Below are 27,500 nucleotides of genomic sequence, written 5' to 3'. Positions count from 1 at the left end.
TGTCCTTGGCTGCGCTGCTCTGTGCGGGCCATGCCCGGGGGCGACTCTCCTCTGGGGGGGGACTGCTGGTGAGGAGGGGGCCACGGTGAGGGCTCTGAGTGCCGCCTCTGGCACTCGCGCCATAGGTTCACCACCACTGCCTTAGACTCATATACCTCTTCCTAGTGCTTCCCAGCACTCTCTAAGTGGTTTACAGAGTCAGCATATTGTCAATGCCCCCCAACAACCTGGGTCCTCATTTCACCGACCTCAGAAGGATGGAAGGCTGAGTCAACCTTGAGCCGGTCAGGATCGAACTCGAAGGCTGTGGGCAGAGTAAGCCTGCAATGCTGCAGTCTAACCACTGTGACACCTACAGCTACTAGAATATGTTCCTCCCACGCTCCTCTTGTACGATACCACCACGTTGAGCTTTACTCCTCAGATGCTCCCTACCCCCCCTTCCTGCTTCAGCCCTTGTGAGTGAAATAAAGGGCACTTTGTTCATACTTACCAAGTAGTGAAAGACAACTTCTTTGTCCTTTAGGAGCTCTGGCTTGAGAATGTAATGGACTGGGATGACGGCATGCTCCCCGCAAGATAGTGAGCCAAGGCGCGTTTCAATTTTGAGGTAGCTTTGACTTGGAGAGTAGAAACGTGATGGTGAGGCAAAGCCAGTTTGGTGATTAGGGGAGACCCAGTTCGAATCGTAACAGAAATCTAATTTTTTATAGGTTGCCTGGCAAAAAAAGAGGATATCAATCATAATCATAATTGCCATCATCACCACCACCACCGCCACCACATACATTGGACAGTTGAAGAAAACTGAAGGCAGGATAAGAAGCAACGGGTGGAAACTAAGCAAGGAGAGAAGCAACCTAGAACTAAGGAGAAACTTCCTGACAGTTAGAACAATTAACCAGAGGAACAACCTGCCTCCAGAAGCGGTGAATGCTCCAACACTGGAAGTTTTTAAGAAGAGACTGGACAGCCATTTGTCCGAAATGGTATACGGTTTCCTGCCTGAGCAGGGGGTTGGACTATATAACCACCAAGGTCCCTTCCAACTTTATTATTATTATTATTATTATTATTATTATTATTATTATTATTATTATTATTATTATTATTATGGATCATCGCACAGTCAGCCAGATGTTTAGACTGGATTTGGCATTTTTGTCTACCTATTGAGTCCTTACCAAGGACCTGGGATAGGCGGATGTGGATGTTTGATGGTATTACAGATATCGTCGCAGGATGGAAGCAGTTCCTAGTAAGGCCGCCTTTTGTAATTGACTAATGGCGAATTTGTCAGTGCCGATGATGGTGTTCAAGTGGTGCTCCAGTTGTTTTGGGATTGCACCCAAGACGCCTATTAACTATTGGTACTACCCTTGCTTGCTTTTGCCACAGTCTTTCTATTTCTATTTGTAGGTCTTTGTATTTTGTTATCTTCTCCAGTTCTTTCTCGTCTATTCTATTATTATTATTATTATTATTATTATTATTATTATTATTATTATTATTATTATTATTATTATTATTATTATAAGAAGGGCATTGGAAGACTATCTGAAGGACAGTGAAGAAGATGCACTGAAGCTCGTACACCAGGAAGGCTTACTGGGTACTGGAGAGACCAAACTGGCCTTCAGGAAAGACCAAAGGAAGAATAGAAAAGAGACATGGCGAGGCAAAGTACTACACGGCCAATACATTAAAAAAAAAAAAAAAGCTGGTAAAGTAGATAATAACAAGATCTGGCAAAGGCTAATCGGAGGAAAGTTGAAGAAAGGGACAGAGACAGAGGAGCTAATTCTGACTGCAAAGCCTTAAGAACAGATGCATACAAAGCCAGAACTGAGAAGAAGTAACAGACAACAATGTAGAGATAGGGCCCAGGTAGAGGTCGTGAGCATCAAACTGCCCTTCCAACGCCTGCGTGCCTCTTCTCTCTACATGATCTCATCCATTCACATCACCATGGCAATGTGGGAAACTACCCCAGGCTGGTACATGATATCAGCCTGGTTACATCAACAGGATGTGGTAGAAACTGCTCCCTGGCTGGGCCTCCTAGCTGATATCTTCTTAAGGCAGTGGTTCTCAACCTTTTTAATGCCGCGACCCCAACCGGTCATAAGTCGAGGACTAAACCGGTCATAAGTCGAGGACTAAACCGGTCGTAAGTCGAGGACTACCCAACCGGTCATAAGTCGAGAACTTTCCCTGCCCGGGAGCGCCGCACATGCGTGGTTCCGCCCCCTGCGCCGGCCGAGGCGTAGCTGGCAAGCGGCAGAGACGGAGCAGGCCGACCACCAGCTGGCCCAGCCCAAGGGAGATAAGGCACCCGCCGGAAAAGGGGAAAAAAAATGGCGGACAAAAAAATGGCGGACAGCCTTGCTTGGCGACCCCCGTGAAATGGTCGATCGACCCCAAATGGGGTCCCGACCCACAGGTTGAGAACCACTGTCTTAAGGATTGGTAAGGAGTTTAACCAATAAAATGCTCTTGCTACGCTATTGCCATGTTAAACTTTTGCTGCTTGGAAAACTGTATAAAAGAATAAACGCTGCAAAGGCGGTCAGCCATATTTGCACCCTGCAATGACTGAGCACTGATTACTACACAACAAAGGCGCTTTTTCAAAGGGCAACTGGACTTGTTTTTTTTTCCTTTGAAGACATTTTGCTTCTCATCCAAGAAGCTTCTTCAGTTGTCTTCTTCAGAACTGGCCTGGCACTCCACGAGCAATTCCATCAACAGACACATCGGCCTACAAGCAGCCTACGAACCCCTCAGGATCCACATCAACCGCACAGCCATCCAGAGACGGCGCCGACCCACAAGCCACCCACTCAAGCCCCCCCCTTCCCACCAGCAGTTCACCTCCCCATAACCTTCACCTGTTGTAACCTCCCCCAATTATACAAAACTATTGAAGCAAATAAAGCTAGACTTGGAAAGACGGAAAAATCTGCAACTGTCAATATTAGGAAGAATTGCTACAGTAAAAATGAACGTATTGCCGAAGATTTTATTTCTATTTCAAACAATTCTGATAAAACTTGAGAAATTATTTTTTCAAGATTAATTTTGAACTTCATTTGGCAGGGGAAGAAAGCTAGAATAAAGATGAAAACACTACAAGATGCTAAGGAAAATGGACGATTTGGTCTGCCGGAATGGGCGTTGTACTATCAAGCATCTGTTTTAACATGGGTGAAAGAATGGATAATGCTCAGAAACAAAAGGTTGTTGTATTTAGAGGGACATGATTTACAATTGGGGCGGCACGCTTTCTTATGGTATGGAAAAAACAGAGTTCATAAGTATTTTCAAAATCACTTTATAAGAAATGCCTTGTTAACCGTATGGGAAAAAAATTAAAGCTAAAATATATCTAAAAATTCCAGGGTGGTTATCAACGATGGAGGCATTTGTACATCCGAACTTGGTAGACTTTGAAAAAATATGGGCATATAGAGATATTCTAAATACTGATGGGAATTTAAAATCTAAACAAGAACTGGAAAATCAGGGAATCAACTTGTCATGGTGGGCACATTTACAGATACAAAGTAGATATGAAAAAGATGTAAAAATGTATGGATTTTATAAGGATCAAACTGTTTTTGATAAGATTTTGTTAACCTCAGATGAGAAATTAATTAAGAAAATGTATAATTTTTTTGTTAATTTTGGAAATGGAAAGCAAACAAGTGAAAGAAACAATGATAAGATGGGCGAAAAATGTTGGCTATAATATAGAACTAGAAAAATGGCAAATGTTATGGGAGAGAAAATCTACACACCCACACCTGAAGCCCTTATAAATAGAGGAACACCAACATCGACATCCCCTAAACGCTGCTGAAAGATGTTACCTAGCCTGGTAACGAAATGTTTAGAAACCAACCCCCACAAGCTCGGAGAACGGGACCTTCACCCTCATGTTTGTGTACAGTTCAAACATATTTCTCCTCTTTCCAAGGGTCCTTTCTCCTTGCACTTGTGGGAGAGCTATCTTGTCGTTTATGCCAGGGCTTTTCAACCAGTGGTACGGGTACCACCTGTGGTACATTGGCACCTGGCAGGTGGCACGCGACCATCCTAGAAAAGTGGTAGCGGGGGAGGGGAATGAGCTGAACCGTTGGCAGCACCGCACAAGCCTGAGCGAGAGATGGCTGGAGCTGCAGGGCTGTCGGGGCTCAGCGGAAGCGCCAGGATCAGTGCCGCTTTCCAGCTGATCGGCGCTTCTTCGAGGCTGTCAGGGCTCAGTGGAAGCGCCAGGATCAGCGCCAGGCTCCAGCTGGAGCTCAGCACTGATCCTGGTGCTTCTGCTGAGCCCTGAAGACGCACCAATCAGCTGGAAAGCAACACTGATCCTGGCGCTTCTGCTGAGCCCAGAAGAAGCGCCAATCAGCTGGAGAGCAGCACTGATGCTGACGCTTCTGCTGAGCCCAGAAGAAGCACCAATCAGCTGGAAAGCAACACTGATCCTGGTGCTTCTGCTGAGCCCTGAAAAAGCACCAATCAGCTGGAGAGCAGCACTGATTCTGGTGCTTCTGCTGAGCCCAGAAGAAGTGCCGATCAGCTGGAATGTTGCAGCATTTCCAGGGTCTTGTGATTTACATTCAGATGCTTGGCAACTGATTCATATTTATGACAGTCACAGTGTCCCAGGGTCATGTGAAATGAACAAAACCTGCTGCAATCACCCAGCAGACGGGGGGCATAAAAACCAAACACCCCCCACCCCACCCCCGCTGCCAATCCTCAACAGAAATGCTCACAACAATGAAAACCTCGGACAGGAGGAAGAGCGCCGCCGGGCAGGCAGGCAGGTGTCTTGCTCGGCTGTGGCTTGGGGGGCACTTTTTTCAGTGCCATTGTAACTTCGAACAGTCACTAAGCAAACTGTTGTAAGTCGAGGACTACCTGTACTTTATAACTTTTTTCCTTTTTGGGGGAGGAGGGTCATCAAGTTTTTGACACCTCACTAGGCGATTGGCGGTACTCGGATATTGCCCTATCCTAAAAGTGGTACAATGGGTGAAAAGGTGGAAAAGCCCTGGTTTATGCATAAATAGGTAAAGGTAAAGATTTCCCTTGTCCAGCTGTGTCCAGTACTAGGGGGGCAGTGGCTCATGCCCGTTTCTTAGCCAAGGGAGCCAGCATTATCCAAAAACATTTCCAGGGTCAGCTGGTCAGCGTGACTATACGCCGAGGCCCATGGAACGCTGTTATCTTCCCACCCAAGTGGTACCTATTTATCTACTTGCACTTGCAATGCTTTGGAACTGCCAGGTTGGCAGGAGCTGGGGCGAGTGACGCGAATTCGCCCCGTCACGCAGTGCTCGGGCCTTGAACCCTGCTTGTCAGCTTTCCAGCTGAACAAGCTCAGAGTCTTTAACCATTGCGCCATTGAGCCCCCTCTTATGCCTACATAAAAAGTCACCTAAAAATCACCTAAATATGAGCCAGCCGTGTGCTGCAGCTGCCAAAAAAGCCAACACAGTGCTAGGCTGCATTAACAGAGGGATAGAATCAAGATCACATGAAGTGTTAATACCACTTTACAATGCCTTGGTAAGGCCACACTTGGAATACTGCATCCAGTTTTGGTCACCACGATGTAAAAAAGATGCTGAGACTCTAGAAAGAGTACAGAGAAGAGCAACAAAGATGATTAGGGGACTGGAGGCTAAATCATATAAGGAACGGCTGCTGGAATTGGGCATGTCTAGTTTAACGAAGAGAAGGACGAGGGGGGACATGATAGCAGTGTTCCAGTATCTCAGGGGCTGACCCAAAGAAGAGGGAGTCAAGCTATTTTCCAAGGCGCCTGAAGGCAGGACAAGAAGCAACGGATGGAAACTAATCAAGGAGAGAAGCAACCTAGAACTAAGGAGAAACTTCCTGACAGTGAGAACAATTAACCAATGGAACAACCTGCCTCCAGAAGCGGTGAATGCTCCAACACTGGAAGTTTTTAAGAAGAGACTGGACAGTCATTTGTCTGAAATGGTATAGGGTTACCTGCCTGAGCAGGGGGTTGGACTAGATGACCTCCAAGGTCCCTTCCAACTTTACTATTACTATTATTATTATTATTATTGTTGTTGTTGTTGTTGTTGTACCTTTCCACCCCAGATTCTATTTGGCAAAGGACATACCGGGCTAAGAACCTTGCCGTGATTTACGGCTAACACCCACATCGGTAAGAATACTCACGGTGAGCTGAAGGGCCTCGTCTGTGACGCCGGAAGTGTCTATGGAAAAGTGGGCTCGTCCCTGTTTATCAGTGTTGTAGAAGGAACTGTTCTTCACTCCTGCTATTTGAAGCTCAACGACCTGGTTGGCTATCGGCTTTTGTCCGCCGTCCACAAGCTTGATCTAAATTTACAAAGCAAACACCGGCTTAGGAACGGATCCAATTGCCATGCGATGCCAGGGTAGTCGTGTGAACAGGAGTCGGGTCAGAGGGGAAGAGGAACCACTCATCTCAGTTTCTCCAAGGCTTCAGGAGAAACATCTCTGAGGCTTAGAGTGGGCTGCATCTAAGGAGAAGGAAGGCCCCGCGGGACTGTCCTAATCACCCACCGATTCAAGACATGGTTTGAATGAAATATTCAACCAGGGAGGCTGCCAACCAGTTTGCCTTACCTCCCCAGAGACAGGAAGTCCAGGTTTGTAGTAAGCGTCCACGTTTTCTAAGGAAACGACGCTAAGTGTCGAAGTGATCTGTGTGGTGCCTAAGCCTGTCAACACAACATCTGCCGAAAGGAAACAGACACACGCAAAGCTTAGGAGGAACACAACAGCAGCCTCCGATGCCTTTTTTTTAATCCCCGGAGCCCAGGGGTAGGCAACCTTGGCCCTTTTATGACTTGTGGACTTCAACTCCCAGAATTCCTGAGCCAGCCATGCTGAGGGGAAAGGGAGAGGTTTCCAAGCTGAGCCAGGCTGGCTCAGGAATTCTGGGAGTTGAAGTCCACCAGTCACGAAGGGGCCATAGCTCCCCCATGCTGGCTCAGGAATTCTGGGAGTTGAAGTCCACGAGTGATAAAAGAGCCGAGGTTGCCTACCCCTGCTGGAGCCAAACTCCCCAACCAGCTGATTTGGCAATTTTCATTTCTTGGGCTCGGAGAAAAATTCAACAGTTTTCTTGTTAACCATTCAGACAATTGTATCGTTTAGTCCAGCTGTCTGACATACAAGCAGACCCCGTCTTATAAACGTTTGTTTAGTAGCCGTTCGAAGTTACAAGGGCACAGAAAAAAAGTGACTTATGACCATTTTTCACACTTAACGACCGTTACAGCGTTCCCCAGGGCCACGTGATCAAAATTTGGATCCTTGGCAACTGGTTCATATTTATGACGGTTGCCTGTCCCCGGGGGGTGTGTGTCACGTGATCCCCTTTAGCAACCTTCTGACAAGCAAAGGGGGAAGCCAGATTCTCTTAACAACCGTGTGACTAACAACTGCAGTGATTCACTTAACAACTGTGGCAAGAAAGGTCGTAAAATGGAGTAAAACCTCACTTAGCAACTGTCTCACCTAGCGACAGAAACTTTGAACTCCATTGTGGCGGTAAGTGGAGGACTACCTATATCAGTGGTGGCGAACCTATGGCACGCGTGCCAGAGGCGGCACTCGGAGCCCTCTCTATGGGCACACGTGCTGTCGCCCCAGCCCCGCCTCCCCCCACGGCCCCCTCCTCACCAGCAGCCCCCCTGGAGGAGAGTTGCCCGTGAGTACGGCCCACGTGGAGCAGCGCAGCCAACCACACGGAGCCGGGCAGCAGGGACAGCACTCCGCCCTCGCACTCCATTGCACACAGATGATGCTGCAGGGTGCGGGCGGAGGACATGGCCATGGTGCTGCTAGGCCGCCTGGGCGATCTGTGGCAGGTTGTGGAGGTGGGAGGGGCGGGGGCGGAGTGGGCGGGACGGGTGGACCGGTTTTGGGGCACTCGGTCTCTAAAAGGTTCGCCATCACTGACCTATAATCTGGGGCCACAAAAGCTCTTTGGCCAAGTTCTTTCCAATCCCTGGTGATCCTCAGCAACCTTTTAGATCCGTGTTTTTCAAACTGGGTGACTTTTAAGACAGGTGGATTTTTGGTGAACAGCTGGGGGATTTCCGGGAGTTGAAATCTACCCGTTTTAAACTCACTAGCTTTGAAAAAACACCGCTTTAGATGGAAAGCCGACGATGGAAGCTGCAAGCCCTTGCTATAAAAAGCAAGCTGCGCGACCCCCAGCCAAGCTCCCCATCACATCCCCCACACTGTTTACCTGTCCCCTGCTCTGTGATTGTGCTCTCCGTACGAATCTCCATCTGAAATCCATTTCTCTTCAGCTGGAATATTTTCAGATCCACCTCGTGTGAGAAGCAGCCGTGAATATCAGCCTGCATAAGAAATCAGAGAGTGAACAAGTTGCGATGGCAAATTCTTCTTTTATTCTTCCTGTTTTCCTCAATAATTTTTTCTAGGCTAAACCTTCTCAGACTGTAGCCCGCAGGGACCCTCTCATAGTCTGCAACTTGGCCCAGATGATCTACCAAAAGACTGCTAGAGGATGGAGAACTTTGGGGCTCACCTTCACCCTTGACTTAAGTGTTCAGACTCTAGCAAAGAAGCCATTTTGACCAACAAGACTAACTGGGGGGGGGGGGGAATGGAGGTAGTGACAGATTTTATCTTCCTGGGCTCCAAGATCACCGCAGATGGGGACTGCAGCCAAGAAATTAAAAGACGCTCGCTCCTGGGGAGGAAAGCTATGGCAAATCTAGACAGCATACTAAAAAGGAGAGACATCACCCTGCCAACAAAAGTGCGTATAGTCAAGGCCATGGTTTTCCCAGTTGCAATGTGTGGCTGTGAAAGCTGGACCATAAGAAAGGCTGAGTGCCAAAGAATTGAGGCCTTTGAACTATGGTGCTGGAGAAGACTCCTGCGAGTCCCCTGGACTGCAAGGCGATCAAACTGGTCAGTCTTAAAAGAGATCAACCCCGACTGCTCTTTAGAAGGCCAGATCCTGAAGTTGAAACTCAAGTACTTTGGCCACCTAATGGGAAGGAAGGACTCCCTGAAGAAGAGCCTAATGCTGGGAAAGATGGAGGGCAAGAGAAGAAGGGGACGACAGAGAAGGAGGTGGCTGGATGGAGTCACTGAAGCAGTAGGCGTGAGCTTAAATGGACTCCAGACGATGGTAGAGGACAGGAAGGCCTGGAGGAACGTTGTCCATGGGGTCGCGATGAGTCGGACACGACTTCGCAACTAACAACAACAACAACATCACAAACACACCCAAGGAGAGATTCTTCTGCCATTTCCCTGTCCGTGTCGCCTTCAACTTGATTCCAGCCCGTGAGCTGAAAGAGGCTTAAGTAATTTTAAATTACAGGACTTTCCCCCTTGATCTGACATTATCCAGGGTCAGCCTCAAGCCGCGTTGAACCTGTTAGGCTTTCTCACCCGTTATCCTGCACCAGGAGTGTCCATATGGGGTCAAAAAAAGTCAAATGGTGGCCAGGACCACTTGACTGAAGCCCTGCCCCCTTTTTAATGTGTGTCATGATGCAGGCAAAAGGGGGTAGACTTAAATTGGGAGATTGTGGCTGCCATCTTGTGTTGTTGTTGTTTTTTTAATCCTTTTCAGGATACCCGTGAGAAATCCTGGCCCTGTGATTTACTTATAACCTTTATATCCCACTTTTCCACCGGGTGCTCAAAGGGGACCCATGAAGACCTCTCGTAATATTATCTTTACAACCACCCAATAAGATAAGCTGGGCTGAGATAGTGGCCAGCCCCACGTCGCAACGAAACTATGGCCGGTCTGGGTCTCTCCTGGTTCCTAATCTAATACTTATCACTGTCCCACAGTTCTTCTATCCCACTGACAGCCCTTTGAGGCCAGGCCAGGAAACACATTCTGTAACAACCACTGGAACTTTATGTCAACGCTGCTAACACTGGATGTTCTTGATTTGACGAAAAATGCAGAGCTGTGTGGTATTTTTAGAGTTAACTTAGATGATGCTAAGGGGAGGGGAGGAGAAAGAATGTGTGTGGGGATTACTTAAGATAAAAAAACCCACCTACAGAAATGGAAGGGAACCTTTGCCCTTCAAACTGATTGGAGAACGTGATTTATGACAGCAAATTAAGGAAGGGAAATACGCTGGCAAAATAGGTGCTCAAGGGAGGGGAATTCAGATCTTGGCATCCTCCATGCCGTGCCGACACTTTGTTACATGAATAAAGACTTTTTAGGATAAACAATGCCTGGAAGTTCTTTGAAGCGTTCCGTTAGTCGGAACCATGACACTTTATTTTTAAAGAGTATAACAACAGAACTTTGAGAGCCTGTGTTTTCCCTTCTTATTGTACCAAAGAGAATCAAATTGGGACAAATTTGAGTTTCTTCCTCACTGTCTCTTCCCTTCCAAGACCTAAGCTCAGGTTTTAATCCTCTTTCACAGCCTAAAGTCACAATTATGAGATGGGTGGCGATATAAATTGTACATCACTCAGTATATTTTAGATAAACGAATAAGCCAATACGCCGGTGTTGATAGAATGGCTTTTGAATTTCTTCTTCAATGTCAGTGTTTCTCAACCCCAGCAACCTGAAGATCTGGGGTCCTTGGTACTCTCTGAGCCTAGTTGCCTTTTTTTACAGACATTTCATGACCCAACTAGGTGACCTCATCAGTGCTAGGAGGGAATGGGGTTAAACGAGCAGTTCGACCCTGCGCTACAATTATTCTCTTCTATTGCTACTCGAAGACGTGTGGACTTCAGCTCCCAGAATTCCCCAGCCAGCACGGTTTAAAATGTGTTGACTTCAACCACCTGATGACACTGCTGCTTGGGGAATTCTGGGAGTTGAAGTCCACGCATCTTCGGGTTGCTGAGGTGGAGAAACACTGCTCTAGGCCAGGGGTGTCAAACTCAATTTCATTGAGGGCCGCATCAGCATTGTGGTTGCCCTGGGGGGGGGCGGGGTGTGTGGCCAGAGTGGGTGCGGCCTACTGGGTGAGTGTGGATGGAGTGGGTGTGGCCTATTGGGTGGGCACGGCCAGCTCTACATCGTTTGTGTCAAGGGTGCCTGTGGAGGCCTGGGCAGGAGTGGGACAGATCTGGGGGTCTCTGGCAGAAGGGGGTGGGACCGGGGCAAGCGCCAAGGCATGGTCCACTGGAGGAGCCTCACTGCCTGCTGAAACCCCTCCCCCGGAGCCCATCAAGCCGGATAGGTGAAGTAGGTGAGGGCCATTTGCTGGCCACTTCCAGGCGATGGTGCATTTTTTCATTCCTCACAAAGGGTGACACCTCCCCAGCATGCACCCAGGAGACGGGGCCGACGTGGCAGGGGCTGGTTCCTCGCTGTTTCCAGACGGCCTTGTGGAGCTAAGACTGAATGCGTTTCAGCATAGATGGCCACCACAAAATTATACATTGGCTCCCGGCTGGCCTGGGCCAGGGCCAAAGCAGCGGGGGCCGTTCCCTCACTGTTTCCAGGATGGCTTCGCGGGCCACATGAAACCACTTCGCGGGCCGCATCCGGCCCCCGGGCCTTGTGTTTGACATGTCTGATTTAGACAAATTTTGACCCTGATGGTGTGGACTCCAGCGGCTGAGAAATCTTCACCAGCCCTGGTCACGGGGTCTTCTTCTTCAACTTTTGGGACTCACCTGCCCACTGAATTCCTCACAGATGGCTTTTGACTCTTCACCGTAACACGTGCTTCCGAAATAGGAAAATCTCCGGCAAACTGTCATGTTCACGAGCCCAGGAACTGGCTTTCCAAAGATGTACCTGCAACCAGGAGTAGCCAGAATGTTAGAAAAATGAATGATTGTCCAGCAGCGCCCTGGCTAAGGAGGCAAAGGATGGGAGGAAAGGAAATCTAACTACTACTGGTATCCTACTCAGTGTCATGGCGGTGCGGAGACCGCAGCTGGCTGCCATTGATTTCACTGTCTGGGGTTCTGCTAAGGGACTTGTCCTATGTAGGTGGAAACAAAGCCACACTCCAGAGGTCAAAGAACGCCCTGCATTTTTGGGCCCACGTTTGAAATAATGTCAAAATGAGTCATTTGCTGCTTCTGTGGCCAAGACTGAATAACAGGCTGAACAAATGTGAGTCAGTTGCCAAGCATCATGAATTCTGATCCCGTGGGGAGGCTGCAACGGTTGTTAAGCGTGAAAAACGGTCACGAGGCAGTTTTTTTCAGTGCTGTTGTAACTTGGAACGATCACTAAATGGACTGTAGTAAGTTGAGGACTAGCTGTAGCTATGTAGTAAACCCACCTCATAAGGATGCCGTTCTGGGGAAAATAGGAGGCATGTTCACTGCCTGGAATTGACCAATGTAGTAAATAAAGGCAACATGTGGAACATTCTTTTTCCTTTTTTCCCTCTCTACATCATTTTTTTAAAAAGTTATATATAATTTTTATATATAATTGTGTGTATAATGATAATAATAAAGTTGGAAGGGACCTTGGAGGTCATCTAGTCCAACCCCCTGCTCAGGCAGGAAACCCTACACCATTTCAGACAAATGGCTGTCCAGTCTTTTCTTAAAAACTTCCAGTGTTGGAGCATTCACCACTTCTGGAGGCAGGTTGTTCCACTGGTTAATTGTTCTAACTGTCAGGAAGTTTCTCCTTAGTTCTAGGTTGCTTCTCTCCTTGGTTAGTTTCCATCCATTGCTTCTTGTCCTGCCTTCAGGCGCCTTGGAAAATAGCTTGACTCCCTCTTCTTTGGGGCAGCCTCTGAGATATTGGAACACTGCTATCATGTCCCCCCTCGTCCTTCTCTTCCTTAAACTAGACATACCCAATTCCAGCAGCCCTTCCTTATATGTTTTAGCTTCCAGTCCCCTGATCATCTTTGTTGCTCTTCTCTGTACTCTTTCTAGAGTCTCAACGTCTTTTTTACATCGTGGTGACCAAAACTGGATGCAGTATTCCAAGTGTGGCCTTACCAAGGCATTGTAAAGTGGTATTAATACTTCACGTGATCTTGATTCTATTCCTCTGTTAATGCAGCCCAGCACTGTGTTGGCCTTTTTGGCAGCTGCAGCACACAGCAGGCTCATATTTAAATGATTGTCCACTAGGACTCCGAGATCCCTCTCACATGTATGTATGTAAGAATAATAGTGTCAAGAGTGAAAATTTGGCAGCTACATGCCTCTTTGTTTTCATCTTGCCGTTAGAATAAGGATGATGCTTTCAAATGAGTTAGTTAGAGAAACGAAACCTCTCCAGGTCTTCAGAAGTTTGCTAAGAGATGGCTGGCTGGAAAGCTTTCAAGGACATTTTAGCAAGTGTGAAGAAGATAACAGATGGTTCTCATAACAAAGAGAATTTAATTACATGAGCTAGGTGGACCTCTGGGGGGGTTTGGCTGGGGAAGTCATTATTATATGCTATAGTTTGTTGCCTTGGGATTTTAGAGTTAGTTTTCCTTTGGCTATACCAGGGGTAGGCAACCTTGGCTCTTTTATGACTCGCAGACTTCAACTCCCAGAATTCCTGAGCCAGCCATGCCGAGGGGAAAGAGAGAGGTCTCCAAGCTGAGCCAAGCTGACTCAGGAATTCTGGGAGTTGAAGTCCACCAGTCATAAAAGAGCCAAGGTTGCCTACCCGATCTAGGGCAAGGTGTAGTAGATATGGTATATCTCAGCCTCCCCTACTTTGATTCCTTCCAGATGAGTTGGGACTACAGTTCCCAGGACTTCCAAACTCTAGTCTATTCTAGGATTATAATCCTGGAATTTTGAAATTTTGACAAGTAGCAGATTTGAGGGCACTTCCACTTAGGTCAGGGGGTAAGGAACTAGGGCCCTTTTATGACTCGTGGACTTCAACTCCCAGAATTCCTCAGCCAGCCATGCTGAGGGGAAAGGGAGAGGTTTCCAAGCTGAGCCATGCTGGCTCAGGAATTCTGGGAGTTGAAGTCCACGAGTCATATAAAAGGGCCAAGGTTGCCTACCCCTGGCCTATACCATGCCATGTATTCAGTAAAGTAAGCTTTATAATAAGTAAGCTTTTCAGAAATGAAAGTAATCCTGGACACTTTTATTTGGATATTCAAGCTGGAGATTGACAAAGACAAGATACGATAAAGTACAACACAAAACATAGCTATGCTAATAAAATGAAAAAAAAAATATGTAGGAGAATGAAAATCTCAGTGGCATTTGTAGAAATGAAAACTATACCCATAAAATATTAGGACACATAGTCCTCCATTTACGACCATAAGCGAGCTCGGAATTTTATGTCTTTTTTTTATGGTGGTCGTTAAATGTATCTAATGTCTTCCATGGGCTTTTTTTGCTGGAACCCAGAAGTAAATGCTGGTTTCTACCAAATAAGCATCATAAATTCATGGTCACATGATCACAGCTGGCACAGAAGGGGACACGGGGTAAAGAAATTGCCAACGTGAAGAATGTCTGTCAGGGGAAAAAAAATCCTAGCTTTGAATAAAGAAGAAAAAAAGAAAGCCAGGCCATTGCCACTTACTTCCCGCAGACGGCTATTTCAATTTTGTCGTCCAGAATGGTTATGACTGAGGGAGACTTTACAACAACTTCAAACTTGGGCAACACTACAAGGAAGAATCAAGTACCAAGAATCAAGTCAGAATTTTTTAAAAAGAAAGAAAAAAAACCCCAAAACAGAATACTCTCCACTTCATTGCACCCTCCTTCCCACCACCGTGGAGCAAAGATACAGCTAAATTTTGGGATTGTAAACTGCCCAGAGTCATCGATTGAGAAAATGGACGGCTAAAGAAAATAGGAAGGAAGGAAGGAAGGAAGGAAGGAAGGAAGGAAGGAAGGAAGGAAGGAAGGAAGGAAGGAAGGAAGGAAGGAAGGAAGGAAGGAATTAGTTTCAGCAATGAGTTTTGGGAAGGAAGGAAGGAAAGAAGGAATTAATTTCAGCAATGAGTTTTGGGAAGGAAGGAAAGAAGGAAAGAAGTAATTAGTTTCAGCAATGAGTTTTGGGAAGGAAGGAAGGAAGGAAGGAAGGAAGGAAGGAAGGAAGGAAGGAATTAGTTTCAGCAATGAGTTTTGGGAAGGAAGGAAGGAAGGAAGGAAGGAAGGAAGGAAGGAAGGAAGGAAGGAAGGAAAGAAAGAAAGAAGGAAAGAATTAGTTTCAGCAATGAGTTTTGGGAAGGAAGGAAGGAAAGAAAGAAAGAAGGAAAGAAGGAAAGAATGAATTAGTTTAAGCGATGAGTTTGGGAAGGAAGGAAAGAAAGAAGGAATTAGTTTCAGCAATGAGTTTTGGGAAGGAAAGAAGGAAAGAAGGAATTAGTTTCAGCAATGAGTTTTGGGAAGGAAGGAAGGAAGGAAGTTGGAATCATTGTTTGAGAATAAACCTGCATGAGACAGTTTCGTATGAGTGCTTAAAAACACTGGACTATGAAGCATAAAATTGTGAGTTTTAGCCCTTTTTCAGGGAGAAGAACCAACTGTATGACTTTAGGCTGGTAAAAAAAAAAAACACCAGCAGGATTTTGATTGTATGCCTCTGGTCTCATCTTGCCTAATATTTTTATTATGATTATTATTTTACCTCTCTCCTCATAGACACCCTGGACTCCTCTTTCCAGAAGGAATTCCAAAGGAATCATAAAAGGAAATGGGTGAAGAAGAAAAGTCCCAGACATCAAAGGGGTCCCTCATATCCCATTTAAGTGAATTTTGAACCCTTGTCCTTATTTAATTTGAAAAACCAGCAGGGCCACCAGTTGGTCCTTTGATGACTGCGATCAATCTTTTTTTACAACATCCCCGTGACAATGAGAGAAAAGGAGTGGGGAAAAAATAGGATAAATGTACCAGGAGAGTGTGGAAGGGGGTGGCGGAGAAAGAGAGAGAGAAAGAATAACAGAACAGTGTTAGACGGGACCTTGGAGGTCTTCCAGTCCAACCCCCTGCTCAAAAGGCAAACCCTATACCATTTCAGATAAATGGTTTTCCAATCTTTTTTTTAAAACCTCCAGTGTTGGAGCACCCACAATCTTGTGAATTAGGTTGCCTTAGGCCAGGGCTAGGCCATCTTGGCTCTTTTATGAGTCGTGGACTTCAACTCCCAGAATTCCTGAGCCAGCCATGCTGAGGGGAAAGGGAGAGGTTTCCAAGCTGAGCCAGGCTGGCTCAGGAATTCTGGGAGTTGAAGTCCACAAGTCATGAGGGGGCCATAGTTCCCTCATGCTTGCTCAGGAATTCTGGGAGTTGAAGTCCACAAGTCATGAGGGGGCCATAGTTCCCTCATGCTGGCTCAGGAATTCTGGGAGTTGAAGTCCACAAGTCATGAGGGGGCCATAGTTCCCTCACGCTCGCTCAGGAATTCTGGGAGTTGAAGTCCACAAGTCATGAGGGGGCCATAGTTCCCTCATGCTTGCTCAGGAATTCTGGGAGTTGAAGTCCACAAGTCATGAGGGGGCCATAGTTCCCTCATGCTGGCTCAGGAATTCTGGGAGTTGAAGTCCACAAGTCATGAGGGGGCCATAGTTCCCTCACGCTCGCTCAGGAATTCTGGGAGTTGAAGTCCACAAGTTATGAAGAGGCCATAGTTCCCCCATGCTGGCTCAGGAATTCTGGGAGTTGAAGTCCATGAGTCATAAAAGAGCCAAGGTTGCCTACCCCTGCCTTAGGCAATAATGATTGGCTTTGGGATTGGGAGGGAGGGCCTGAGCGAGAGTCCCACAGGGAGCTTCCATGGCTGGGGGAAGGGCAGACCTGGTTCTTCCCACTTCCAGTTCAACCCTTCCCCACTCAACCACCATGGATGCTGGGTTGAGACAGAAGGCTTGGCTTTCTCTCTCAGATAACAGAATAACACAGTTGGAAGGGACCTTGGAGATCTTCTAGACCAACCCCCTGCTCAAGCAGGAAACCCAAAGGGTTGTCCAATCTTTTCTTTAAAACCTCCAGTGTTGGAGCATCCACAACCTCTGGAGATTCTATGGTTGAAAAAAAGGGGTGAAGCTGGAATTTTCCAATACTGCTCAAAAACAGTGTCTCCTGTACCCCAATGCATGCTAGCTGAGGAACTCTGGGAGTTGAAGTCCACACGTCTTAAAGTAGCCAAGTCTGGACTCCTGATCTAAATAAACAGTTCAGTTCCCCACTACTAACTTGCCCAACTTTTACAATATGCCTTTCCCCAAAATTAGTGCAGTAGGAGATATAGCCCAACAGCCAGTGATGGGAGTCAGCCGGTTCTCACCCGTTCGGTAGAACCGGCAGCTAAATTTTGTTGAGTTTGGAGAACTGGCTGAACCCATGCTGCTTCTGGAAGTCCGTTCTAGGCCTCGGAGGCCTGGAGGAGGTCTCCCAGGCCTAGAACGGCCGACCGGAAGTGCATGGATGTCACTTCTGGAAATCCATTCTAGGCCTGGTGGAGGCCTCCCAGGCCTAGAACAGCCCACCGGAAGTGCATGGATGTCACTTCCAAAAGTCTGTTCTAGGCCTTGGAGGAACAGTCCACAGGAAGTGCATGGATGTCACTTCTGGAAATCCATTCTAGGCCTAGTGGAGGCCTCCCAGGCCTAGAACAGCCCACCGGAAGTGCATGGATGTCGCTTCCAAAAGTCTGTTCTAGGCCTCGGAGGAACAGTCCACAGGAAGTGCATGGATGTCACTTCTGGAAATCCATTCTAGGCCTGGTGGAGGCCTCCCAGGCCTAGAACAGCCCACCGGAAGTGCATGGATGTCACTTCTGGAAATCCATTCTAGGCCTGGTGGAGGCCTCCCAGGCCTAGAACAGCCCACCGGAAGTGCATGGATGTCACTTCCAAAAGTCTGTTCTAGGCCTCGGAGGAACAGTCCACAGGAAGTGCATGGATGTCACTTCTGGAAATCCATTCTAGGCCTGGTGGAGACCTCCGAGGCCTAGAACAGCCCACCGGAAGTGCATGGATGTCACTTCCAAATGTCTGTTCTAGGCCCCGGAGAAACAGTCCACAGGAAGTGCATGGATGTCACTTCTGGAAATCCATTCTAGGCCTGTTGGAGGCCTCCCAGGCCTAGAACAGCCCACAGGATGTGCATGGATGTCACTCCCAGAAGTCCATTCTAGGTCTCGGAGGCCCAGGCCTGCATCCACGCAGAAGACCGGGTGTTCAGGTATTTGAAACCCACCGCTGCCAACAGCCAATGTCCCATTTCATTTGGGCATGGGTAAGCAGGCGTTAGGCACCAGAGGCATCGAATCCGTCTTACCATATTCCTCCACCGAGCAGGTATGTTCAACGTTTCTTCCAGAATCCTTCTGAACCACCACTTTGTAGGTACCTAAGGCGGGCTCGGAAGACAGGGGAAATTCAAGCTGGGCAAGGCCCCCCTTCAGCTCCACATCTTTCCACTGGAAAAGCCGGTTTCTCTTGGGGTCCTACAATGCCCAAGGAAGCAGAGAAACAAAACGTAAGGAAGCTAACTGAAGGCCAGATATGGTTCTCTTAGGCTCATGCCCCGGCATGCGTATTTTTCAATGAGACAAACCAAGACAGGAGGATCATTTTACTACAATGGATCAGAATATTCAGACAAAGGGGATTCCTCTCATTCAAAGAGGGGACCCCCGATCCTAAGCTTACATCCCCTTTTATAGTTAACATAATACAGGGGTAGGCAACCTTGGCTCTTTTATGACTCGTGGACTTCAACTCCCAGAATTCCTGAGCCAGCGTGGCTGGCTCAGGAATTCTGGGAGTTGAAGTCCACGAGTCATAAAAGAGCCAAGGTTGCCTACCTCTGACATAACCAATGAAAAAATGAAAGAGGAAAGTTGGATGGACAAGACAAAACTAACCCTTCCTTTTCACAGTAAATCAACCACAAAGATTGTTTGAAATTAGATAACCGAACGCCAGCTGACAGGAAGAAACTTGTTCTTATCAGGAAATCGTATCCAGCCGTGCTTCTGTAGCTTTTATCTGTTCAGTTAAAGGACGTTAGAAGCTATCTAATCCATCCACACAGCCATAGGATAAGACGGTTTCCTATATTCCAGTCTAATGGTTTTATAAAGCCTTATCACCATTTTGAAAGAGAGAAAAGCAAGTCAAATCAACATATAGAGTCCTTAGGTTTAAAGTACAAAGTAAAATGTAAAGTAACTATGTTAGCTAACAAATTACAAAGTCCATGTCATTGGCCAATCAGTTGCTAATTTCAAACCATCCAAAATCTCTAATCCATCCTAGGTGCTCGGTTTTCGGCCCATTTGTTCAAAGCTAAGCAAAGTTTTGTTCAAGGTTTTTTTAATGAAGAGAAGGACAAGGGGGGACATGATAGCAGTGTTCCAATATCTCAGGGGCTGCCACAAAGAAGAGGGAGTCAAGCTATTCTCTAGAGCACTTGAAGGCAGGACAAGAAGCAACGGATGGAAACTAATCAAGGAGAGAAGCAACCTAGAACTAAGGAGAAACTTCCTGACAGTTAGAACGATTAACCAGTGGAACAACCTGCCTCCAGAAGCGGCAAATGCTCCAACACTGGAAGTTTTAAAGAAGAGATTGGACAGCCATTTGTCTGAAATGGTATAGGGTTTCCTGCCTGAGCAGGGGGTTGGACTAGAAGACCTCCAAGGCCCCAATTCTGTTAATCAAGCCTTAAAGGACCCATTGCCTTGGAGTGCCACTTGATTCTGAAAAGCATTTTGTCAGCTGTCCATTTGGCGAATCCTGAAAAAGAAACTCCTGGGACATTTTTTTTTTCAAGAGTACAAAACTTTACTGAATATACTACATTTGCAAAGAAAGAAGTGAAACCAGCTCTGGGTTTCTCAGGCAGAAACAAGCATAGTTAATTTCCCCTTTTCCCCATGAGCCATCCTCAGTCCATTACATCCAATTTTATTCATTTGTTATGGCAGGGGTCTTCAAACATGGCCCTTTTGTGACTTGTGGACTTCAACTCCCAGAATTCCTCAGCCAGACACATGTGCCTGGCTGAGGAATTCTGGGAGTTGAAGTCCACAAGTCTTAAAAGGGCCAAGTTTGAAGACCCCTGTGTTATGGGAACCAACTAGGTGTATCCTTGAGGTGGGAGAAATGTCTCCCAGAACTTGAAGATATTTGGATTCCATTCCCCCCCCCTTCATTGTCAAGCTGAAAGCGAAGTGGGAATATAGGTGTGCTTCAGTCTTGACACATTTAAAAGATTTTCACACAAGTGCTTTAATTACTGGCTTATTCTCAATTTAGTCTGCTGATTGTGCTCGTTCTGTTGTACGAATGGGACCGCCCCCGAATACTACTCATGAAAGGCTATGCATCTTTTTCTTAAAGAAAGAACCACTTTTTCATTCAGCTTCTAATAGCCCCCAGAATGAAACAGAATTATCGTTTCTTCTGAAATAATAATAATAAAAAAGTTTTGTAACCCAGCTATCTAAAACAAATGGGTAAAGGTGACGATTAAAGCAAAATCAACTTTTGTCACCTTCGCAGAGGTGGGCAACTGTGAGTCCTTTAAGATCTGTGGACTTCAACTCCCAGAATTCCTGAACTAGCATGGCTGCCTCAGGAATTCTGGGAGTTGACAACCACAGGTCTTAAAGGGGCCATAGTTGCCCACCCCTGCCTTTGTGAATAACCAAGCCTCCAAATTTCCAAATCCTAGCGATTTGGCTACTTCTAGTAATTGACCTTGGGAGATCAGTATATAAATTCCGAAAGTGGATATTAATGATAAACACTCCCAAGTTAAGAAAAGGAAAAATGTTATTCCCTTTTAAAAAAGGAGGAAACCCCCCCCCCCTCAATCTATTTTGCATCATCACTTCTAAATCTTATCTATGCCCCAAATGTTAAATTGGGCTTTCGGCCATCAAATGCCCAAGGCTTAGTTAAAGAGAATTTACTGCCAAGTAAGTCTGCACAATGTAGCTGCTACGGTTAATATTTAATGCCATTTTGCTTTTCTGTTTGCTCTCAGCATCAAAAATCTCTTTGCTTAAGATAGCTCATCGATAGGTTATCTGAGGTACCAGCAGCTTGTTAAAATAAGACAGACAGACAGCAGATCAAATATTGCAGAAATCATTTCAAATGTTTAATGAAAAGCTGACTAAAAACTTTTGCAACTAGCCCAAAATCTCATTTCCGTGAGCCAATGTCCACATTTTGCTATCACAAACAAATAATTTGGCTTGGCTGGGTTTCTAAATTTCTACAACCTTAAGTAAGGTTTCACCTTCTTTCTATATAGCCTTTGTCATTCCCAACTTCTGGAGGCAGGTTGTTCCACTGATTAATTGTTACGAACTGTCAGGAAGTTTCTCCTTAGTTCTAGGTTGCTTCTCTCCTTGATTAGTTTCCACCCGTTGCTTCTTGTCCTGCCTTCAGGCGCTTTGGAGAATAGCTTGACTCCCTCTTCTTTGTGGCAGCCCCTGAGATACTGGAACACGGCTATCATGTCCCCCCTCGTCCTTCTCTTCGTTAAACTAGACATACCCAATTCCAGCAACCGTTCTTTAACCGTTCCTCAAGGAGAACAGAAGGGAACAGAAGAACTGAGTTGGAAGGGATTTTGAAGGTCTTCTAGTCCAACCCCTGTTCAACCACCCTATACTATTTCAGACAAATAGTTGTCCAGTCTCTTCTTTAAAACCCCCAGTGTTGAAGCATTCACAACTTCTGGAGGCAAGTGATTCCACTGATCTCCCCCGCCCCCCCTTTTTTTTTAGTCATCAAGTTTTTGACATCTTGCTAAGCACTGGTGGTACTCGAATATTGTCATGTCCTAAAAGTAGTACAATCTGTGAAAAGGTTGAAAAGCCCTGTTCTGGTCCAACCCCTTGCTCAGGCAGGAAAACCTATACCGTTTCAGACAAATGGTTGTCCATTTGTCTTCTGAAAAACTTCCAGTGTTGGAGCATTCCCAACTTCTGGAGGCAAGTCATTCCACTGATTAATTGCTCTAACTGCCAGGAAATTCCTCCTAGAGATTGCTTCTCTCCTTGATTAGTTTCCATTCATTGCTTCATGTCTTGCCTTGAGGTGCTCTGGAGAACAGTTTCACCCACACCCACACCCACCCTCGTCTTTGTGGCGGGCCCTGAGATATTGGAAGACTGCTGTCATGAGGTTACACCTCTCTTTGATAAGCATTCCAGCGTTACTTCTTGTCCTGCCCTCAGATGCTTGGAAAATTTTTGCATGCTTTCATTTTAATCCTGCAGCAAATTGATTGCCTTGTTTTTTTTTTTTCTCTTTAGGGTGCAAGGCAATCAGCGACATTGATCCGAAGGCTGAATAAGAAGTGACAAGGGACAGGGTTTCCCAACCTTGGCAACTTTAAGACTTGCGGTCTTCAACCCCACCCCCCCCGAATTCCTCCAGGCTGGCTTGGGGGATTCTGGGAATTGGAGTGCATGCGTCCTAAAGTTGCCAAGGTTGGGAAACTCCTGGACAAGAATCGAATGGTTGCTTATATATAAGAGCCGTGGTGGCACAGTGGGTTAGAATGCAGTATTGCAGGCTAATTCTGCCAACTGCCAGCAGTTCGATCCTCGCTGGCTCAAGGTTGACTTCAGCCTGCCCTCCTTCCGAGGTCAGTAAAACGAGGACCCCGATTGTTGGCGGGCAATGTGCTGCTTCTGTAAACTGCTTAGAGAGGGCTGTAAAGCATTACGAAGCGGTATATAAGTCTAAGGGGTATTTCTATATATACACTATTGAAACAGCGACGTCTACGCTGGCTTGGGCATGTCGTGAGAATGGCTGACGGTCGGATTCCGAAAGATCTCCCGTACGGAGAACTAGTGCAGGGAAAGCACCCCGGAGGGAGACCTGAGCTGCGATATAAGGATATCTGCAAGAGGGACCTGAAGGCCTTGGGAATGGACATTAACAGCTGGGAATCCTTGACCTCTGATCGTTCAGCCTGGAGGCTAAAGACGCAGCATGGCCTTCTCCAATGCGAAGAGACACTTGCGCGGCAGGCTGAGGCAAAGTCCCGGAACCAGCGAAATCTGGGGGCTGGACGGGGGACAGATTGTATCTGCCCTCAGTGTGGAAGGGACTGCTATTCTCGAACTGGCCTTTTTAGCCACAACAGATGCTGCCTTAGGACCTCTTCCCAGAGCACGATACCATAGTCTCTCAAGACTGAAGGATGCCAATGAATGAATGATTTCTATATATGCTACTAGAGCTTTATGGTGGTGTATAGAGAGGGTGATCCTAATTTCATTTCACCTGTTACGACGCAGTAAGGTAGTTCATTGATTTGTGCAAATAAAACGTAGGAAGAGGGGGCGGGGCTTCTGTTGCACAGGCGTGGGTGTCATCTTGACCTTGATGACCCCGCTGGAGTGATAAGGGGAATTAAAGTTTCGGTCTTTGGAAAAGTGACCTGATTGGAGGGCCCTGTTATTGGTTAATCTGTTAACAATTACATGGGAAGAAGACTTAGTTACTTACCTCAATGTAGATCAAGGGGACCTGTGGAACAAAGCACATTTAAAACAAAATCAGAAACAGGAATGAATTAGAGTGGAATTTTTCAACCTGGCCACACTTAAGGGAATCACTACACTGATTCGTATCTCAGTGAAGTTCAAGATGAGTGAACTTCAGCTCCCAGAATTCTCCAGCCAGCATGGCCACTGCTAAGCATTCTGGGAATTGAAGTCCGCAAGGTATGAAAACACTGAGCTAGATTACTTCAAGACATATATTGGCCCTTCCTTTACTTCTCTGTGACATGGTCTCACGCCGTCAAGGAGGATGTGTCCACGGCTACAGTAGGACCACTAAGCAGGTCTTGGGGACAGACATCCAAGGTCCATAAGGGACAATGGGTGGATACTTTCTCCCCCCCCAACCAAAGATGAGTTCATCCAGTGACACAATTTCATCATCTACAGATTTGGAAATCTCTGAAGAAATATTGGTTATCTAGACATGCTCCATGAGGATCATCCGTGATAGGAGATCTCCTGTAGAACCTGCAGGAAAGGAACTTTCATTTTCAAACAGGGTGGGCGGGGATCAGGAAAGTCCAAGTTGTGTGGTCATGATTGTGCAATGGAGGCACCGCCCTTTTTACGTGCACCGTTGGCGCACATGAAAAGGAGATCGGCTTCAATCACCCAGTCGCAACCGCCATCTTGACTTCTAGGAATGTCTCGGCCTACGTGTATGTGCAATAGGATGCTTTTGCTTTTACACAGTGCTAGCTTTTTCCCAAAGTATATGCAGCTAGCCCGTGTTCAACAGCTACTCATTCAGTGACGGTTTGAAGTTACAACCGCACTGAAAAAGGAAACTTACGACTGCACCCCATAACTGCAACTCTTGCGGCGTCCCTGTAGTTACATGATCGCCATTCAGGCACTTGTCACCTGACTCGCAGTTACGAGTTGTAGCGTCCGACGGTCACATGACCGCCTTTTGCGACCTTCACAACCAGCTTCTGACAAGCAATTGGGAAGCCAACTGCAGGTTGCAAATGGTGATCATGTGACATTGAGCCTAATGACTGCAACTGGGATCTGCTTAACGATGGCAACCGGGGCCGTCTCAATTGCTGCTGTAAGTCAACACGGTCACATAATGTCCCACTTTACAACTGTAATACTTAGCAACAGAGTCGCTGGTTTCAGTGACTGTTGTTAGGAGGACTAACTGTATATCCTATCCCGAGAAGGAAGACAACCCGCAAGGGAAACTACAATCAGTGGCTACATGGATTGTGATCTGGACAGAAGTCCCACCCATGTCGGGAAAAAGGGGTTGAAATCTGGAAAGGGACTTTTTAAATTGGTTTAATTCCCGTCTCGTTGACCCATGGGAGAGAAGCGCTGAAGGTCTACCAGTGGTGGCGAACCTATGGCACGCGTGCCAGAGGCGGCACTTGGAGCCCTCTCTGTGGGCACACGTGCCATTGCCCCAGCCTTGCCTCCCCCGACCCCCTCCTCACCAGCAGCCCCCCTGGAGGAGAGTTGCCCCCAAGCGTGGCCCACACAGAGCAGCGCAGCCAAGGACATAGCAGCCAGGCAGCGTAGACAAGACTCTGCCCTCATGCCCCATCCTGCACAGTTGATGCTGCAGGGCGCAGGCAGAGGGCGTGGCCGCCATGGCGGGCTCTGGAGGCAGCGAGTGGCCCTGTGGGCAGGCAGGGTGGTTCGCCATCACTGACCTAAGTCAAAGGTGAGGTACTACTGCCCCTTTAATGACTTGTGGACTTCAACTCCCAGAATTCCTGAGCCAGCCAGGAATTCTGGGAGTTGAAGTCCACAGGTCATAAAAGGGCCCTAGTTCCTTACCCCCTGATCTAAGTAGAAGTGCCCTCAAATCTGCTACTTTTCAAACTTTCAAAATTCCAGGATTATAGTCCTAGAATAGACTAGAGTTTGGAAGTCCTGGGAACTGTAGTCCCAACTCATCTGGAAGGAATCAAAGTAGGGGAGGCTGAGATAGACCACATCTACTACACCTTGCCTTAGATCAGGGGTAGGCCACCTTGGCTCTTTCATGACTTGTGGACTTCAACTCCCAGAATTCCTGAGCCACCCATGCTGAGGGGAAAGGGAGAGGTTTCCAAGCTGAGCCATGCTGGCTGAGGAATTCTGGGAGTTGAAGTCCACGAGTCATAAAAGAGCCAAGGTGGCCTACCCCTGCCCTAGATGATGGCACAGATCCAGTTTCATTGGAGAATACCCTTCCTTGGATTCTGTTTCCGAGGCCCCACTGGATAAACAGAACTTTAACACAGAGGTTACCGATTAACAAACTTTCAAGCGAAGTGTCCCCATTCACATAATCCCCAAATATTCTCATGAACTGAACAACTATCTCGAAAAAAAATTGCTGCAAAGCGGAACCTACCTTCTCGTTGACGGGAATGAATTCCTTGGTCAGAGAGACAACACGAAACAGAACTGAGAAAGCAAGAAGAAAACCATTTTAATAGGGATAAAAATTCTTCAGAATTGAAGAAGCATCTTGGATGAGAAGCCAAAGGTCTTTAAAGGAAAAAAAAAACCCAAGAAAGTCCAGTTGCCTTTTGGAAAAAGCACCTTTATGATAACCATAACTTAGATCAGTAGTGATGGACCTATGGCACGCATGCCTGAGGTGGCACTCAGAGCCCTCTCTGTGGGCACGCGCGCCATGCCCCGGAGATGGCAACCGTCCTTCTTCAACCAGCCGCCCGCTAACTTGCCGAGGTCCCACATGGCCAGATGCATCCCAGCACCCATGCGCTTGCTGGCCTCTGTGTGCAGGGGGCGATGGTGTCAGGTAACAGCCGCCCCGGCCCCTACCTCACCTTTCCCTGTGACAATGGCACTTCTGCCCTGCCTCGCCTTGCCTCACCTCACCCCGCAGGACGAGCCTCCTGCCCACCGCCCCACCTGCCATCGTGGTGACCAAAACTGGATGCAGTATTCCAAGTGTGGCCTTACCAAGGCGTTGTAAAGTGGTATTAACACTTCACGTGATCTTGATTCTCTCCCTCTGTTAATGCAGCCTAGCACTGTGTGGGCCTTTTTGGCAGCTGCAGCACACGGCTGGCTCATATTCAAGTGATTGTCCACTAGGACTCCGAGATCCCTCCCACAGTTACTACTATTGAGCAAGGTACCCCCTATACTATACCTGCACATTTGGGTTTTTCTTGCCTAAGTGTAGAACCTTACTTTTTTCACCATTGAATTTCATTTTGTTAGATAGCGCCCTATCTATCTATCTATCTATCTATCTATCTATCTATCTATCTATCTATCTATCTATCTATCTATCTATCTATCTATCTATCTCTATCTATCTATCTATCTATCTATCTATCTATCTATCTATCTATCTATCTATCTATCTATCTATCTATCCATCCATCCATCCATCCATCCATCCATCCATCCATCCATCCATCCAGTTATTTACTTGCTTGGGCTTATTGGCTGTTTCAGTTGTGACTCAGTTATAAAGGGCTAAGTCATTTAATATATAAATGTACTTTTTGGCTCATTAAGGCTGCAATTTGGCCTCAACGTGCACCACGAAAGGGACGTCACGGCCAGGAACATGGGACCAGGGGCTGTGTGGGGCTTATGGGTTTACCTACCCCCCCATCCCAGCTAAAAGCAGGACCATTGTTAAGATACCCAAGAAGCACAAAATCTTGAACTGAGATCATACACAATTGGCAGAGAGCTATTCCCTTTCGGGAGCCATGCTCTTACCTTTCTGTCCTGGCTTGTAGATGGGTTTATCGGTCTGAACAAAGGTGAGGCTCTCCTGATTTTCAATATATACCCTCTTCCGATTTAGGTACCTCAGGGTCGCTCCTGTTACCTCTACTGTGAAAAGCGCTATGTGGGAGGTGAAGGACCTTTCCCATTTGGGGATCTGGAGAAAGGAGAAAGGGGGGACTTTAGTTTTTCTAGAGATGAGTAGTGTGTCTGTTAATTGGCCAAGCCAGCCAAAGATGGGGAGAGGAGAGGAGAGGAGAGGAGA

At 46.9% G+C, this 27,500-nt stretch overlaps 1 protein-coding gene across 1 annotated transcript in view; it reads right to left on the bottom strand.

Annotated features, from left to right (window-relative positions):
• Positions 1 to 27,500, bottom strand: part of LOC107292016 (pregnancy zone protein) — a gene marked incomplete at its 3' end in the record, with an annotated part of 60,878 nt that overhangs the window by 4,029 nt on the left and 29,349 nt on the right. The window contains exons 2-11 of the mRNA XM_029285071.1: positions 27,227 to 27,392; positions 25,872 to 25,924; positions 23,463 to 23,483; positions 18,256 to 18,424; positions 14,546 to 14,630; positions 11,698 to 11,821; positions 8,291 to 8,405; positions 6,655 to 6,764; positions 6,223 to 6,384; positions 494 to 718 (exon numbers count right to left, since the gene is read on the bottom strand). Of these exons, the coding sequence (XP_029140904.1) occupies positions 494 to 718; positions 6,223 to 6,384; positions 6,655 to 6,764; positions 8,291 to 8,405; positions 11,698 to 11,821; positions 14,546 to 14,630; positions 18,256 to 18,424; positions 23,463 to 23,483; positions 25,872 to 25,924; positions 27,227 to 27,392 (1,230 nt within the window). The remainder of the gene's footprint in view (positions 1 to 493; positions 719 to 6,222; positions 6,385 to 6,654; positions 6,765 to 8,290; positions 8,406 to 11,697; positions 11,822 to 14,545; positions 14,631 to 18,255; positions 18,425 to 23,462; positions 23,484 to 25,871; positions 25,925 to 27,226; positions 27,393 to 27,500) is intronic.

This window comes from Protobothrops mucrosquamatus, unplaced genomic scaffold (genome assembly GCF_001527695.2).
Source record: "Protobothrops mucrosquamatus isolate PMUCROS unplaced genomic scaffold, P.Mucros_1.0 scaffold1244, whole genome shotgun sequence".
NCBI classification, from domain to species: Eukaryota; Metazoa; Chordata; class Lepidosauria; order Squamata; family Viperidae; genus Protobothrops; species Protobothrops mucrosquamatus.
This window is presented reverse-complemented; position numbering and strand designations above follow the sequence as displayed.